General features: G+C 34.9%; 1 protein-coding gene across 3 annotated transcripts in view; it reads right to left on the reverse strand.

Annotated features, from left to right (window-relative positions):
* Positions 1 to 5,564, reverse strand: part of LOC115216600 (ran-binding protein 3) — a 51,371-nt gene extending 45,807 nt beyond the window's left edge. The window contains exons 1-2 of one of the 3 annotated variants that reach the window (XM_036506633.1): positions 5,422 to 5,564; positions 5,074 to 5,116 (exon numbers count right to left, since the gene is read on the reverse strand). In XM_036506633.1, the coding sequence (XP_036362526.1) occupies positions 5,074 to 5,092 (19 nt within the window). In that variant the 5' untranslated portion in view covers positions 5,093 to 5,116; positions 5,422 to 5,564. Of the gene's footprint in view, positions 1 to 5,073; positions 5,136 to 5,421 lie in introns of those variants that run through there. The other 2 variants (XM_036506632.1, XM_029786074.2) reach the window with 2 other exon arrangements.
* Positions 5,565 to 14,051: the final 8,487 nt, after the last annotated feature.

The following is a 14,051-nucleotide window of genomic DNA, read 5'->3' on the forward strand; positions in this document are numbered from 1 at the left end:
AAGTGAACATTGTAATCAAATAAATTTGGACTCAGTCACACTGTGCATGTGTCTTCTACTATTGTTCCAGGACAACCAATGCCCCATGAGTGGAATTGGTATATGGAAACTATATGAAGATCCTTCGTGTGTGTGTACACACCTATATGTTGACTTTTCACAGCTGCACTTGCCACTGTCTAAGCAAAATGTTGATAAGATGCTTATAATCTATGCTGATATTATGACCAGTTGCTGTGCTTTTGAAGGCCAATAGAATAAAAAAAAAGCAACACCTCTTATTTGTAAAACAAGTAAGTGTTGGCAACAGGAAAGCATCTGGCTGTAAAATGCTGCACCAAACAAATCATCTGATCCATGCAAGCACAGAAAAATGACCATTAAAACAAAATAATACATAAACATGGATGTGTGTGTGTCCATATATATTATGTTTTCACTCTATAGCATTCAGATTATTCTGTCAAATGTAACACTTATTAACTCATAATGTAACACTTATTAACTCAGAATTAAACATGCACCATCATGTAATTTCAAGATTTCGATGATGCAATTATTTATTTTTAAGAACTACATTATAGGTTCAGTGTGAGAGGCTGAATCTGGCCAATTTGAACATAAGTAGAATATTTTGGCCAGATATGGCTGGTTTAAATGCTAAAGGGTTAATGTTTATTTACATATTTCAGTATGTATGGCTAAGCTTCAATTTGCTATATTTAAGTTTATATTCTCAAGTATATTATACACACACGTATGTATGTGTGTGTGTATCATCATCTTCGCTTAACATCCATCTTCCATGCATGCATGGGTAGGTTGGTTGACAGGAGCTGGTCAGGTAGAAAAACTACCCTCAGCTGGTGTGTCATATATATATATATATATATATATATAATATATATATATATATATATATATATATGTATAATATACAGAGTTGTTCATGTGTCCAATCAACTGAGTTACCTACTTAACGAATTATACTATCAATGGCTGAATATTCCACAGGCAGGTACCATTAATGTAATCCTCAAGCAGAATCAGTGTGGCAGGACTAGCTCCTTGAATTGAAGGCATGGCCTGTGTGGTGAGAAATTTGTTTCCCAACCACAGGATTCCTGGTTCAGTCTCACTGCATTTCAACTTGGGTAAGTGTCTTCGACTATAACTCCAGGCTAACCAAAAAGGCTTGAGTGAATCTGGGAGATGGAAACTGAAAGAAGCCCAACATACATATGAGTGTGTATGTTACTGTCTCCTTGCCATGACATCACAGAATAACTGTAAACAAGTGTCACTCATGCAAAGTGTCCTTTGTTTCCAGTATTTTATGAGAAATGTATGGTCATGAGGAAATATTACTTAACTTGGAAACAGGTGAGGATTGGTAGTAACAAGAAGGGCATTTGGTCATAGAAAACCTGCCTGACCCAGGTAAACATGAAAAGTGAATATTAAAACAATGATGATGAGTCTATCTAAGAAGCTCCACTATTTGTCTACCCATTTTCATAAAATTTGGGTTAGCCTCAGACTAAGGTAAAAGACCCTTGCTTAAGATACTATACAGATGGTCCAAGCCCAAGATCTCATGATGACCAACCGAACCTCTTCGACTACTTGGCCTTGCTTGGGTTTTTATATATACACAGATATGGAGTTTAAACGAGGAAAAGTATATTATGGAATCTACCCTTATTCAAAATTTACTTCGAATAGCAGACTATATCCAATAGCACCTGTCTAAGATATTTCATCTTGTATATCATACATACATCACCCCACAGTTATTAATAAAAAACCAATGTAGGTGAAAAATCTTCTTCACACATGGGTGATTATTAAGGCTTTAAGAGGATCTCGTCTCTTGTGAGCAAACTGCATTCTAAGCTTTCACCAGACAGTCATTAAATTCAACCAAAGAACAATTGCTGTGATGTTGTGGTGTGCTTCTGAACAAGGTACATAACTCTGTGCGTGCTCTCGTATGCCTGATCAAAACAAATCGACTCCTATCTCTTAGCTTGGGGAAGTATTACAATATCCAGCAGCAAAAGTAGTCAACCAACCTTACAAATAAATAAACAAATAAAAACCTATCCCAAAATAGATAATTCATCATTAAAACATAAACACATCTACTATATATTATAAAATATATTTTTTAATAAACTCACTATTCCAAGCTAGTTAAGGTTTTTAAAAATTTTTATACCAGCCACATCTTTTTATTTAACATATTTTACTCATAGTCCTACCAACTTCAAGCTGTATACATTAGAGAATCCAAAATGGCTATGTTGATTAAATATTTTATAATTTATTAATTATAATTTTTTTAAATATTTTGAGTAAGTTTCCTTCAACACAGAATAAAGAGGAGATATTTGGATGTTACACTTCACTGTTCAACTAATTCACTTCTTGATACTTGTGAGGTCGCTGTTCTGGTAAAGGCTTGATGCTATTAATAAGACAATTTTGTGTGTGATACTTATATAATGATAGGTAGAAGACAAGACATGTACGTGGGATATTAAAAAAAAAAACTTTGTTTATATATCTTAGCAATATGCTTCCTTATTTTGGCGTGAAGCCAACAGTTTTGATGAGAGGTGGGGAAAGTCGATAACATCGACTTCAGTACTGGCATTCTTTCGATATAACTCGACAAAATCAAAACATTTCACTTTGGGTATTTCCGTGGGTTGTGGAGTATAGATATAACGAAATTATGCCAGCAATGTCTCATTTTAAACTTGCATATTTGTTCTTAACTGTTTCATGCGTGTATGTAAAATCCGCAAATTTCCAAGCAGAAAACAGAATCAAAACTGTCATTTGCTTCCACGGAAATACCCGAAGTGAAATGTTTTGATTTTGTCGAGTTATATCGAAAGAATGCCCCAGTACTTAAATGGTACTTATTTTATCGATGTATCTTAGTAATATTATTCGTAAATAGAGTTTCATATCATCTCTTAATCCCCTAAAACTAGGCAGAGATTTCAGTTATTAGTTATGCCCCTAACACCATTATTACTACTAATACAGATTTACATCCATTACAGTATATCTGCAAAAGCAACACACAAATAAAGCTATGTAACAATATATATTTAGGTTGCTTCGCTTATAGTGTACAATAACCTGATACGTTAATTCACAAGCGACAGAAGTCAAAAGCAGAATATAGACTAGGACATCTAAAAAAAATATTTTAGAAAGAATTATTGTAATATATAAAAATGTAAACATATTTCTCATCTCTGTACGACCATGAATGACATTTACCTACTGGTATTAACATGAAGACAACAACCATACAATAATTATCAATATAGAATTTAATTTACTGAATTTACATATGAGGAACTAACTCTTCTAACATGAGTATTTTAGAATAGAGGGGGGGAAAACAGGAAATGAGTTGTGCATGTTTTTCTCGCTTAGATTAGCGAACTGAAATTACTCTTGTTAAGATATTAAATTACATATAATTATTCTAAAACGTTTTTTTTTTTTTATTTAATATAATAATTTTATTCCCGAAAACAATCTAGATTTTGTTTTTCTTTTTTTTTTCAACAAGAATGAACTATATAGAAATGAAAGCAATTTGTTTCCATTCGATGTTCTATGGAAGATAATCCAGATTCAACTACCAAAATGCTTCTCTCTTTAATTGCCAACAATCTATCAATCCCAAAGACAGGAACTATTTATGTCACATGACTAACGTTCAAATTGTGGTTCGTTTCGTTAGATTTCGATGTAACCTTCACGTCATGTATGTTTTCTAAGTTGTGGTAGTGCACTGTAAAATTTAATAAACATCAAGACAAACTATTCCAATAGTAAAAGAGCACATATCTTCATAATATAATCAACATATATATACCTACACATGAACGGCAATTGTTCTAAAACACGATTGTTTTTTTTTTTCGTTTGTTTTTTTGTTTTTAAATATCCAAGTTGAATTTCTAGTCATTACCAAAATGATTTACAATTTTACATTAAGTGACTTAACCTCTGTAAAAAATATAATTAGACCGGGAGACAACGTACAAACTAGATCTATGTGAAGATAATAAGATTTCCAATAAACAAAACAGAACAACAAAAAAAAAACAATAAATAAAAGCAAAGTTGAAAGTATGAAAACAATAGAAGAAACCGTGATTAAGAGGATGGCTTAAGAAAACTAATGAAAAATAACACTAATCTGTTGGGAAAAAATTAACCATCTAAGTAAAAACTGGATTAGAAGTGTTGACAATAAAATATATGCTTTTAGCTTTTATTAGTTTACCTGCCAGAACAAAAACAATGTCAGCGAATATTCAAAACCAACTAGACAAAGAAACATCTAGTCTTCATGAAATTAAATCTAGATGAAACCCGTATTTTTTTTAAAAATTGCTTTTTATTATGTTTCTGACACAAATGCAAATTATGAAGAGTAAAGATTGCTGTATTGTTGAATTCTTTTAAAATCCATTTTCTATGCACATTAAAATATTTTAGTGCTATTAGTTGAAATACACAAGATTTTTTTGGTAAAAAGCAAAGTGATTATGGATACGAGTAATTAAATGCATTTTAATAATTCAACTATTATTTATATGAATAATAGTTTTTAATACAGGTTAACAATTATTGGTTTTTGTTTCGGTGAAATGGGTGGGAAGTGTTATTGAAATAAGTGAAGGGGGTGTCGTTAATATTTTGGTTTCGGATTGATTGGTGTTTTAACCTCACACCCGCTTATCGTTTTCAGAAAGATAATAGGTTTAAATGTTAAATTAATAATAAAAAGGTGCAAAAAAAGAACTTTAATAATGAGAAGTCGGGGATTATTGTATATGGAGCTTCTTCCAAATCGTTGGTACTGGTTCTCAATAAGCGGCGAAACAAACTAATATAATCATTGGTTGAACGATAATTATTCACAAAAGGGAAGGAAACTGAACAATGCTTTGTTGCGAAGAAAATATACTTCAAATAAAAGTAATTAGACACATAAAATCACACGGAAAACCTATTGTTTTCCCGCGCGCTTACCTGCTTCGGTATCCGCCATATTTCTTGTAAGTAATCACGTGACCTGTTACATTATAAAATAAGAATTGGAAATTGGTGGAAAACGAAATAAAATTGTATATTTGTTAACATTATATAACACCCGCCACTTGCAATCTAGGTTGCGTAAGATAATATAATTTTTTCTGTGATACTGTGTAACCGAGGGGTTAAAACTGCTTTAAAAGCTTCCATTTTTTTTTTTCTTCGATAATCTAAATAATATTTCATTCATTTTGAAATGAAAACAAGTTACTCAAATTTATTTTCAAACAGATTTGCCAACGTTAAGTTTCTCTGAAGTTTTCAGTACATATAATTTTGACATACCTATGCATTTTCACATAACTATAAGTTACTTCTAGTAATCAATTATCGATATCGAGGCAATATTTAACAGACTGGCTTGATTCCTCCTGAACTCTTAGCATCTGCTGATTTTTCGCCGGTATTTCTGGAGTTTGCTCCTATATTGTGATGACGGTTCGAAATAGAAAATTTTCAAAACAAATAGCTAACAATCAGATTTGTTTTGCTTTTAGCACATGCGCAAATAATATTTGCGATAAAAAATTTTCGGCAGAAAAACACCCTTTCTGTTTTCGAGGAATTAGAAATTATTTAAGCTTAATATCTAGAGGAACTTTCCACTTGTGACCAACTCTAATCCTAAACCGTAAATCATAACCCTTAAACTCTAAAGGCCTTAACCCTAACCAAACCATCATCATCATTATCATTTAACGTCCGCTTTCCATGCTGGCATGGGTTAGACGATTTAACAGCAGCTGGCAAGTCAGAAACTGCGCCAAGCTCTACTGTCTGTTTTGGCATGGTTTTTACGGCTGGATGCTCTTCCTAACTTTACAGTGTGGACTGGATGTTTTTTATGTGGCACCATATCCAGTAATACATATTATAAATTGTTTTAAATTGTATTTAACATAACTGCATGCATAAAAACCAAAATGAATAAGTATTTGTTTCGAAAATGTTTTGTTTCAAACCATGAAGTCTGGAAATGTTGGCGTAATGTTTTATAATTCCATTCATGTCTAGAATGCTTTGTAGAAATATTAAGTTGATTATGGTACCATCGCCTGACTCGCCCCGTGCCGGTGGCACGTAAAAGCACCCACTACATTCTCAAAATGGTTGGCGTTAGGAAGGGCATCCAGCTGTAGAAACTCTGCCAGATCAGACTGGAGTCTGGTGCAGCCATCTGGTTCGCTAGCCCTCAGTCATTCGTCCAACCCATGCTAGCATGGAAAGCGGACGTTAAACGATGATGGTAATGATGATGATTATATAGCTGCCACTTTATTTTATCATTCTCATTGAAAGATTATAACCAAAATTGATCATTGGTGTGTTCTAAACACAGAAGATAAATTGCTATCCATAAATACCATAGACACTTTATTCAAATCTCTTGTGATTCTGTCAAACTAGGCTTGTGTTCATAGCTGTAGCCCAGTTGAGTTTGAACCGAAATGTGCTGGATTAGATCTTGCTCATAACGAATTTGTGAGCCTGTCTTTCTTAAATCCAAATACAGGTACAGCACTGACTTTCTGGACACTGATAATCCATACTAATTCACTTCAAATTCCTGTAGCCACCAGACTATTTTACTGGTACCTTGCTTAGTACAGTATTAATAAATTTGTATATTTTATACTAATGTACAGGTACTTGTTTTTCATCTAGTTATTTAAGTAAATTCAGTATTTGTTTGATTTAGAGTTTCCCCACACCTTGTTCTGTAATCTGAAATGACTCTAGAACTAAAAGCTCACAAAATTTCAACTTTTTACTTGTACTGCTTTCAAGTAGTAAACTAACAGTATACTGTCCATTAGCAATCTTTTCACATCAGTGGTTCCCTTAATGGCTACGGTGATCCTATCTCCTATGTTCATACTTTATCATCTCTGATTCAAACAGCTATTGAAAGCAAAAGCTTTTTTTGTTACTTTTGTAGTAATTATTTAATGTTTGGGTGAATGTTTCATTACAAACTACTCTGCATCTGTCCTTTGCAGCAGACTTCCATAACAAAGCATGTATTAAATGGTTGTTACATTACAGATGTTAGCAGACTCATTTGTATGGAGACACACATGTTTATACAATTATACAGACTCACTTGTATGGATGCAAACCAGCATACCTATGCATAAAATCCTTTATGCACCACATGCCTACTGATTGAGCATTTCTTTTACAATTCTAGCATTAAAAGAAAATTGTGTTCACCATATCATTGCCTAATATTCATGTCATAAACATTAAATTTCTGAATTACATAACTTAACCTGAACTAACATGTCCTAATATTAAAATGGAAGAGCTTTTACTGTCTGCAGCGCCTTTGTTTTATTCTGCTCAGACTAGTTACAGCCAAAATTAGTAATGCTATATAGGAAATGTGTGGAGGCGCGTGGCTTGGTGGTTAGGGTGTTGAACTCATGATTGTAAGGTTGTGGTTTCGATTTCTGGACCCGGCGATGCATTGTGTTCTTGAGCAAAACACTTCATTTTTACATTGCTCCAGTCCATTCAGCTGGCAAAAATAAGTAATCCTGCAACAGACCGGCGTCCTGTCCAGGTGGGGAATTTCTACGCCATTGAAATTGGGGAAACCGGCCCTTATGAGCCTGGCATGGCTCGAGAAAGAACATTTGTGGAGGCGCAATGGCCCAGTGGTTAGGGCAGCAGACTCACAGTCGGAGGATTGCAGTTTTGATTCCCAGGCCAGGCGATGTGTGTGTTTATTGAGCGAAAACACCTAAAATCTCCATGAGGTTCTGGCAGGGGGTGGTGGCGACCCCTGTTGTACTCTTTCGCCCCAACTTTCACTCACTCTTTCTGTTTCTTGAGTAACACTGTGATGGACTGGTGTCCCGTCCAGCTGGGAGGAACACATACGCCACAGAAACCGGGATACTGGACCCGTGAGCCTGGATAGGCTTGAAAAGGGCGCATAAATAAATAAGAAAATATAGGAAATGTATTTCATTCAATGTTTTCTATAGAATAAAATTAGCTTCTATTAATCTGTGTTATGTACTTTTCTACATGCTCTCTAATATCTTTTACCTTGTACTTGTTTCAGTCTTTGGATGAACTCATGCTGGAGCACTGCCTCGAAGGGTTATAGTCAAGCAAATTGACTCCAGTACTTTTGTTTTTAAGTCTGGTACTTCTACCGGTCTCTTCTGCCAAACTGATAAGTTGCAGGAATGTAAACAAACCAACACTGATCATCAATCAGTAGGAGGTGTGCAGACACAAACACAAAGACATACACATAGACATATGCATTAGGAAGGGCATCCAGCTGTAGAAATCATTTCAAAGAAGACGGTAGATCATTGCACAGTCTTTGGGCTTGCTCACTTCTGTCAAACTGTCCAACACATACCAGAATGGAAGATGGATGTTAAATGATGATTATGATACAATGAGCTTCTACAGTTCCTGTCAATCAAATTCACTCACAAAACATTGGTCAGCCCAGGGCTACAATCGAAGATACTTGCCCAAGGTGCCACACAGTGGACTGAACTCAAAACCATATGGTTCCAAACTGGGGTTTTTAAACGCAGCCATAACTATTTCTATCCAGTTTTTTTCTTCATTTTGTCATTTCTGCAGTCTTTATCTTTAATTCTTTCAAGATTAAATAATTCAGAGATATTAGCTACATAAGAAAATCAATACATCTTATTTAAACCACACTACAACTTCAGGAGGTATGATGAAGGATGTGTTTAGTTGATGAGGTCAGAATAATACCAAAACAAATTCAGAGTTATCTCTCACACTTACAGAAAAAAAATGAAAATATTGTTACTCATTGGCTAGTATAATTTTCTTTTCATCCTCATTGCATATTTTTTTCTAGCTAGCTTTTTAATATTCCACACATTAAATATATTAACTCTGACTTACAGTCCTAATGCTTTAAATAATTTTTTTAAAGAATTCATTTAATGATTTAATGTCCAACACATCTCTGGTGGCGTTTCATGTAATTACTTAGCATCGTTTTTGAAGAATATACTTATCTCTGAAGGAGTTACTACTTCCTGTTCAATTTTGAGCTTTCAAACCTCTTGACATTTGCTTATTTAATTGGTTGTTGATTCCAGCACGATTTGATTGTAGGATGTAGTGAATTGCAATAAAATTTCTACCAGAGCCTCAGGCTGACTGAAGCTTTGTGTATGGATTTGGTAGATAGAAACTGAAAGAAGCTTGTCATATATATGTGTGTGTGTGTGTTTACATTCCCATAACTTAGCAGTTTGGCAAAAGAGAGTGATACAATAAATACCAGACTTCAAAAAAGGATGAGTACTAGAGCTGATTCATCTGACTAAAAGATTCTTTAAGGCAGTGCCCCAGCATGGCTGAGGTCTAATGACTGAAACAAGTAAAACACACGCACATATATATATATATATATCAAAAGGATATGTTATAATACTATTCCACAGCCATACCAACAATCCAACATACCACCATCATCAGCTGCCCCACAGATATCATTATGGTTTTGACACCTGGGCAGTACCATTCAATCTGGCAGTGCAACAGCACTAAAATAAGTGTTGTTTACTCTTTTACTTGTTTCAGTCATTTGACTGCGGCCATGCTGGAGCACCACATTTAGTCAAGCAAATTGACCCCCAGAACTTTTCTTCGTAAGCCTAGTACTTATTCTATTGTTCTCTTTTGCTGAACCACTAAGTTACGGGGACGTAAACACACCAGCATTGGTTGTCAAGTGATGTTGGTGGGACAAACACAGATACACAAACATATATACGATGGGCTTCTTTCAGTTTCCATCTACCAAATCCACTCACAAGGCTTTGGTCGGCCCGAGGCTATAGTAGAAGCCACTTGCTCAAAGTGCCACGCAGTAGGACTGAACCCGGAATCATGTGATTGAGAAGCAAGTGTCTTAGCACACAGCCACTCTTGCGCTTATGTTTGGGAACAAACAAACCAAAGAAACCACAACTTTCAAACACATTTACCCTATGTACAACCGTATCAGTAAATAAATATATGTATCATTTGTAGAAAACATAAATCTGGAGAAGAAGCACACTCTAAGAAGTAGAGCAGTATATATTTTTTACTGGGGAAGGCTGGTTTATGGGATTACTCTGGGTTTCCCATCCATAAAGTGTTTAACTTTATGGCATATCATCAAACTCCAAAACCTGTTGGCCTCAGGCAATATGCCATAAAGTTAAACCCTTTACGGATGGGAAACCCAGGGTAATCCCATAAACTGGCCTTCCCTAGTAAAAAAAAAATATATATACATATACACACAATGGGCTTCTTTCAGTTTTTGTCTACCACTTACAGTTTGAAGGCACATCCCCAAGATGCCTTGCAGTGGAACTGAACCCAAGAACATTAAGCTGGGAAGTAAGCTTCATAACTACAGTCATACATGCACCTTATGAATTTCTAACATAAAAATCCCATTTGGTCATTACAAAATATCTGTTTTCTGTGGATTTCAATTTCAATTTATTCACAAATTTCATTCAGTAATAAGATGCAGCAACTTATATTTTTCTTTCATCAGTTTTTCCATTTATAAAAACTGAAGGAATATAATAATAATAATAAGGATGATTTCAAATATTGGCACAAGGCCAGGAGCTTCAAGGGGTGGGGTAAGCTGATTACATTGACCCCAGTGCTCAACTAGTATTTATTCTATTGACCCCTAAAACATGAAAAGCAAAGTCAATCTTGGCACCATTTGAACATAGAACATAAAGAGCTGGAAGAAATGTCGCTAAGCATTTCCTTCAATATGGTAACAATTCTGTTAGTCTGACATCTTAATAATAATAATAATAATAATGATAACGATTTCAAATTTTGGCACAAGCCTGCTATTTCAGGGCAAAGAGCAAGTCGATTATATTGACCCCAGTGCTCAACAGGTACTTACTTTATTGAGCCCTGGAAGGATAAAAGGCTACGTTGACTACAGAACATAAAGACAGACAAAATGCTGCTAAGTATTTTTTACAGTGTGCTAATAATAATAATAATAATAATAATAATAATAATAATAATAATAAGAGTACTCAGAGCACAATCCTCCACCAAGGCAACACCAATAACTTCTCAATGATTAGTCAGAAACGATTTTTAAAATGGGAATATTTGAAATAAACTCGATTCCCCTCACAAATGAGAACATTAAAAATGAACCTGACGGCTCTCAAAAATTAAGTAAAAAAACAGGAAAAAAAATCCAGAATCCTTGTCCGGTACCAGATCGATCCCAAAATCTAATCAGTTTGTGTCAGTCATGAGGCCAAACATCCCTGAAAGTTCCATCCGAATCCATCCAGCAGTTCTTGAGATATTTTGTACACAGACATAGGCTCAGGAGTGGCTGTGTGGTAAGTAGCTTGCTAACCAACCACATGGTTCCGGGTTCAGTCCCACTGCGTGGCATCTTGGGCAAGTGTCTTCTGCTATAGCCCCGAGCCGACCAATGCCTTGTGAGTGGATTTGGTAGACGGAAACTGAAAGAAGCTTGTCGTATATATGTATATATATATATGTATGTGTGTCTATGTTTGTGTGTCTGTGTTTGTCCCCCTAACATTGCTTGACAACCGATGCTGGCGTGTTTGCGTCCCTGTAACTTAGCGGTTCGGCAAAAGAGACCGATAGAATAAGTACTGGGCTTACAAAGAATAAGTTCCAGGGTCGATTTGCTCGACTGAAGGTGGTGCTCCAGCATGGCCGGCCGCAGTCAAATGACTGAAACAAGTAAAAGAGAGTAAAGAGTAAAGAGACAAACAAACAAATGTGACTGAAAACAATACCTCTGCCTTAGTGAAGGCAGAGGTAATAAAAACTTTAATTGAAATACATAACCTTGTAATGAAATACACAAGTCAAAGTAATGATAAGATCTTTATTTACATATATATATATATATTTACAGTTGGCACTCTATCATGAAATACCTACCAAATATCACTGAGTGTGAAACACATTGAATGTTTGCGAAGTTAATGATCTGCAGAGAAAAATCATGAAATTCTTAACCCTTTAGCATCCAGAATACTTTATCAAATGTAATGCATATTTATTTACATAGCTTTTTGTTAATTATGCATCAACTCCTAGCATTGAAATTTTGTTCAATGGGGTGATTGTTTATTTTTAGAGTGACATTGTAGGGCAGGTGTAAGAAGCAGGATCTGATAAGTTTGAAAATAAAACAGGTTGAATATATGGGTCAGATATGACTAGTTTAAATGCTAAAGGGTTAAAGTGTAACAAAAAAAAAAAATAACAGCTGACTGGCTGAAAGAAATGAGGTAAAATATATATATATACACAATAATCTCTCTCACTCATACATATAAAGTAAAACATATATATATATATATTATATATATATATATATATATATATATATATATACACATACAATAATCTGTTTCACTCATACATATAAAGAAAAACATATATGTGTGTATATATATATATATGTGGCACGTAAAAAAAAGCACCATCCGATTGTGGCAGTTTGCCAGTCTCGTCTGGCACCTGTGCCAGTGGCACGTAAAAAGCACCCACTACACTCACGGAGTGGTTTGAGTTAGGAAGGGCATCCAGCTGTAGAAACACTGCCAGATCAGACTGGGCCTGGTGCAGCCTTCTGGCTTCCCAGATCCCCGGTCGAACCGTCTAACCCATGCTAGCATGGAAAGCAGACACAAAACGATGATGATGATGATATATACATACACAATATCTCTCTCATCTATACATAAAGTAGAAGTAAATATACATATCTGTCTCATCTATACACATATATAAAGGATAAAAAAAAATGGATAAAGCTCCGTTTTGAGTCATACTGACTCATAGGGCTGTTTTTCTGGATTCTTTGGTGTATATATCCCTCCTGGACGGTATGCTGGACCTTCACATGAATACTCACTTTTGCTAGCTGCTGTGGATTGGAGCAACATGAAATGAAGCGTTTTGCTCAAGAACACAATGCATTGCCTGGTCCAGGAATCTTACAATCATGCATTTAACACCCTAACCACTAACTCAAGTGCCTCCACATATACAAATATAAAGCCAAAGTAAATAGATTTTTATCAGTTTCAAGGCTGAGTACTATAGCTGCTCAATCAACTGAGCTGCCTGCTCATTGACTTATATATGTTGAGTATTCCACAAACACTTATATCTTGTACCCTTATTATATTAAAATCCTCAAGCAGAATCAGTGTAAGTCCATCCAGTCAGCTTCTACATAGTTTTGTCTACCTAATTTCTCTAACCGAGGCAAGAGTTGACTTTGAGGATATGACAAACGGTACATAATAAAATACCATGCAGTGGGATTGAACCTGGGATTTCATGATTGCAAAATCAAGCTCCTTAATCATTCAGCCATGCCTGTATCTATATATGTCATTTCAGTGCCATGTTTGGGTCATTGTATAATAATGCCCATTTCTATTCATAATTTGATTCCCTACCACAAAGGTGTCTTAACCAACAGAGTTAAATACATCATAGTGTTAACCTTTTCATTATCAACCCAGCTGAAACCGGCTCTGGCTTTGAATACAAATGTCTTGTTTGCATAAGTTTTGAATTTAAATCTTCCACCAATCTTAGTCACAATTTATATTCTTAACAATAGCTGAATGATAACTAAGTTATTTTACTAAATTCTTTGTTATATTTAAAGTAATTGGAAGAAACACAGAGCATCTCAACAGAAATACAGTAACGAAAGGGTTAATGACAAAATACAAACTCATTCATGACTTTTCAGTTGTGAGGTTTGATACCTACTCAACTTATTGTCTTAAACCTATATTTTATATATGTATATTTCATGATATGTATATTCATTACTACAGATG

This window comes from Octopus sinensis, linkage group LG10 (assembly GCF_006345805.1).
Source record: "Octopus sinensis linkage group LG10, ASM634580v1, whole genome shotgun sequence".
Taxonomy (NCBI): domain Eukaryota; kingdom Metazoa; phylum Mollusca; class Cephalopoda; order Octopoda; family Octopodidae; genus Octopus; species Octopus sinensis.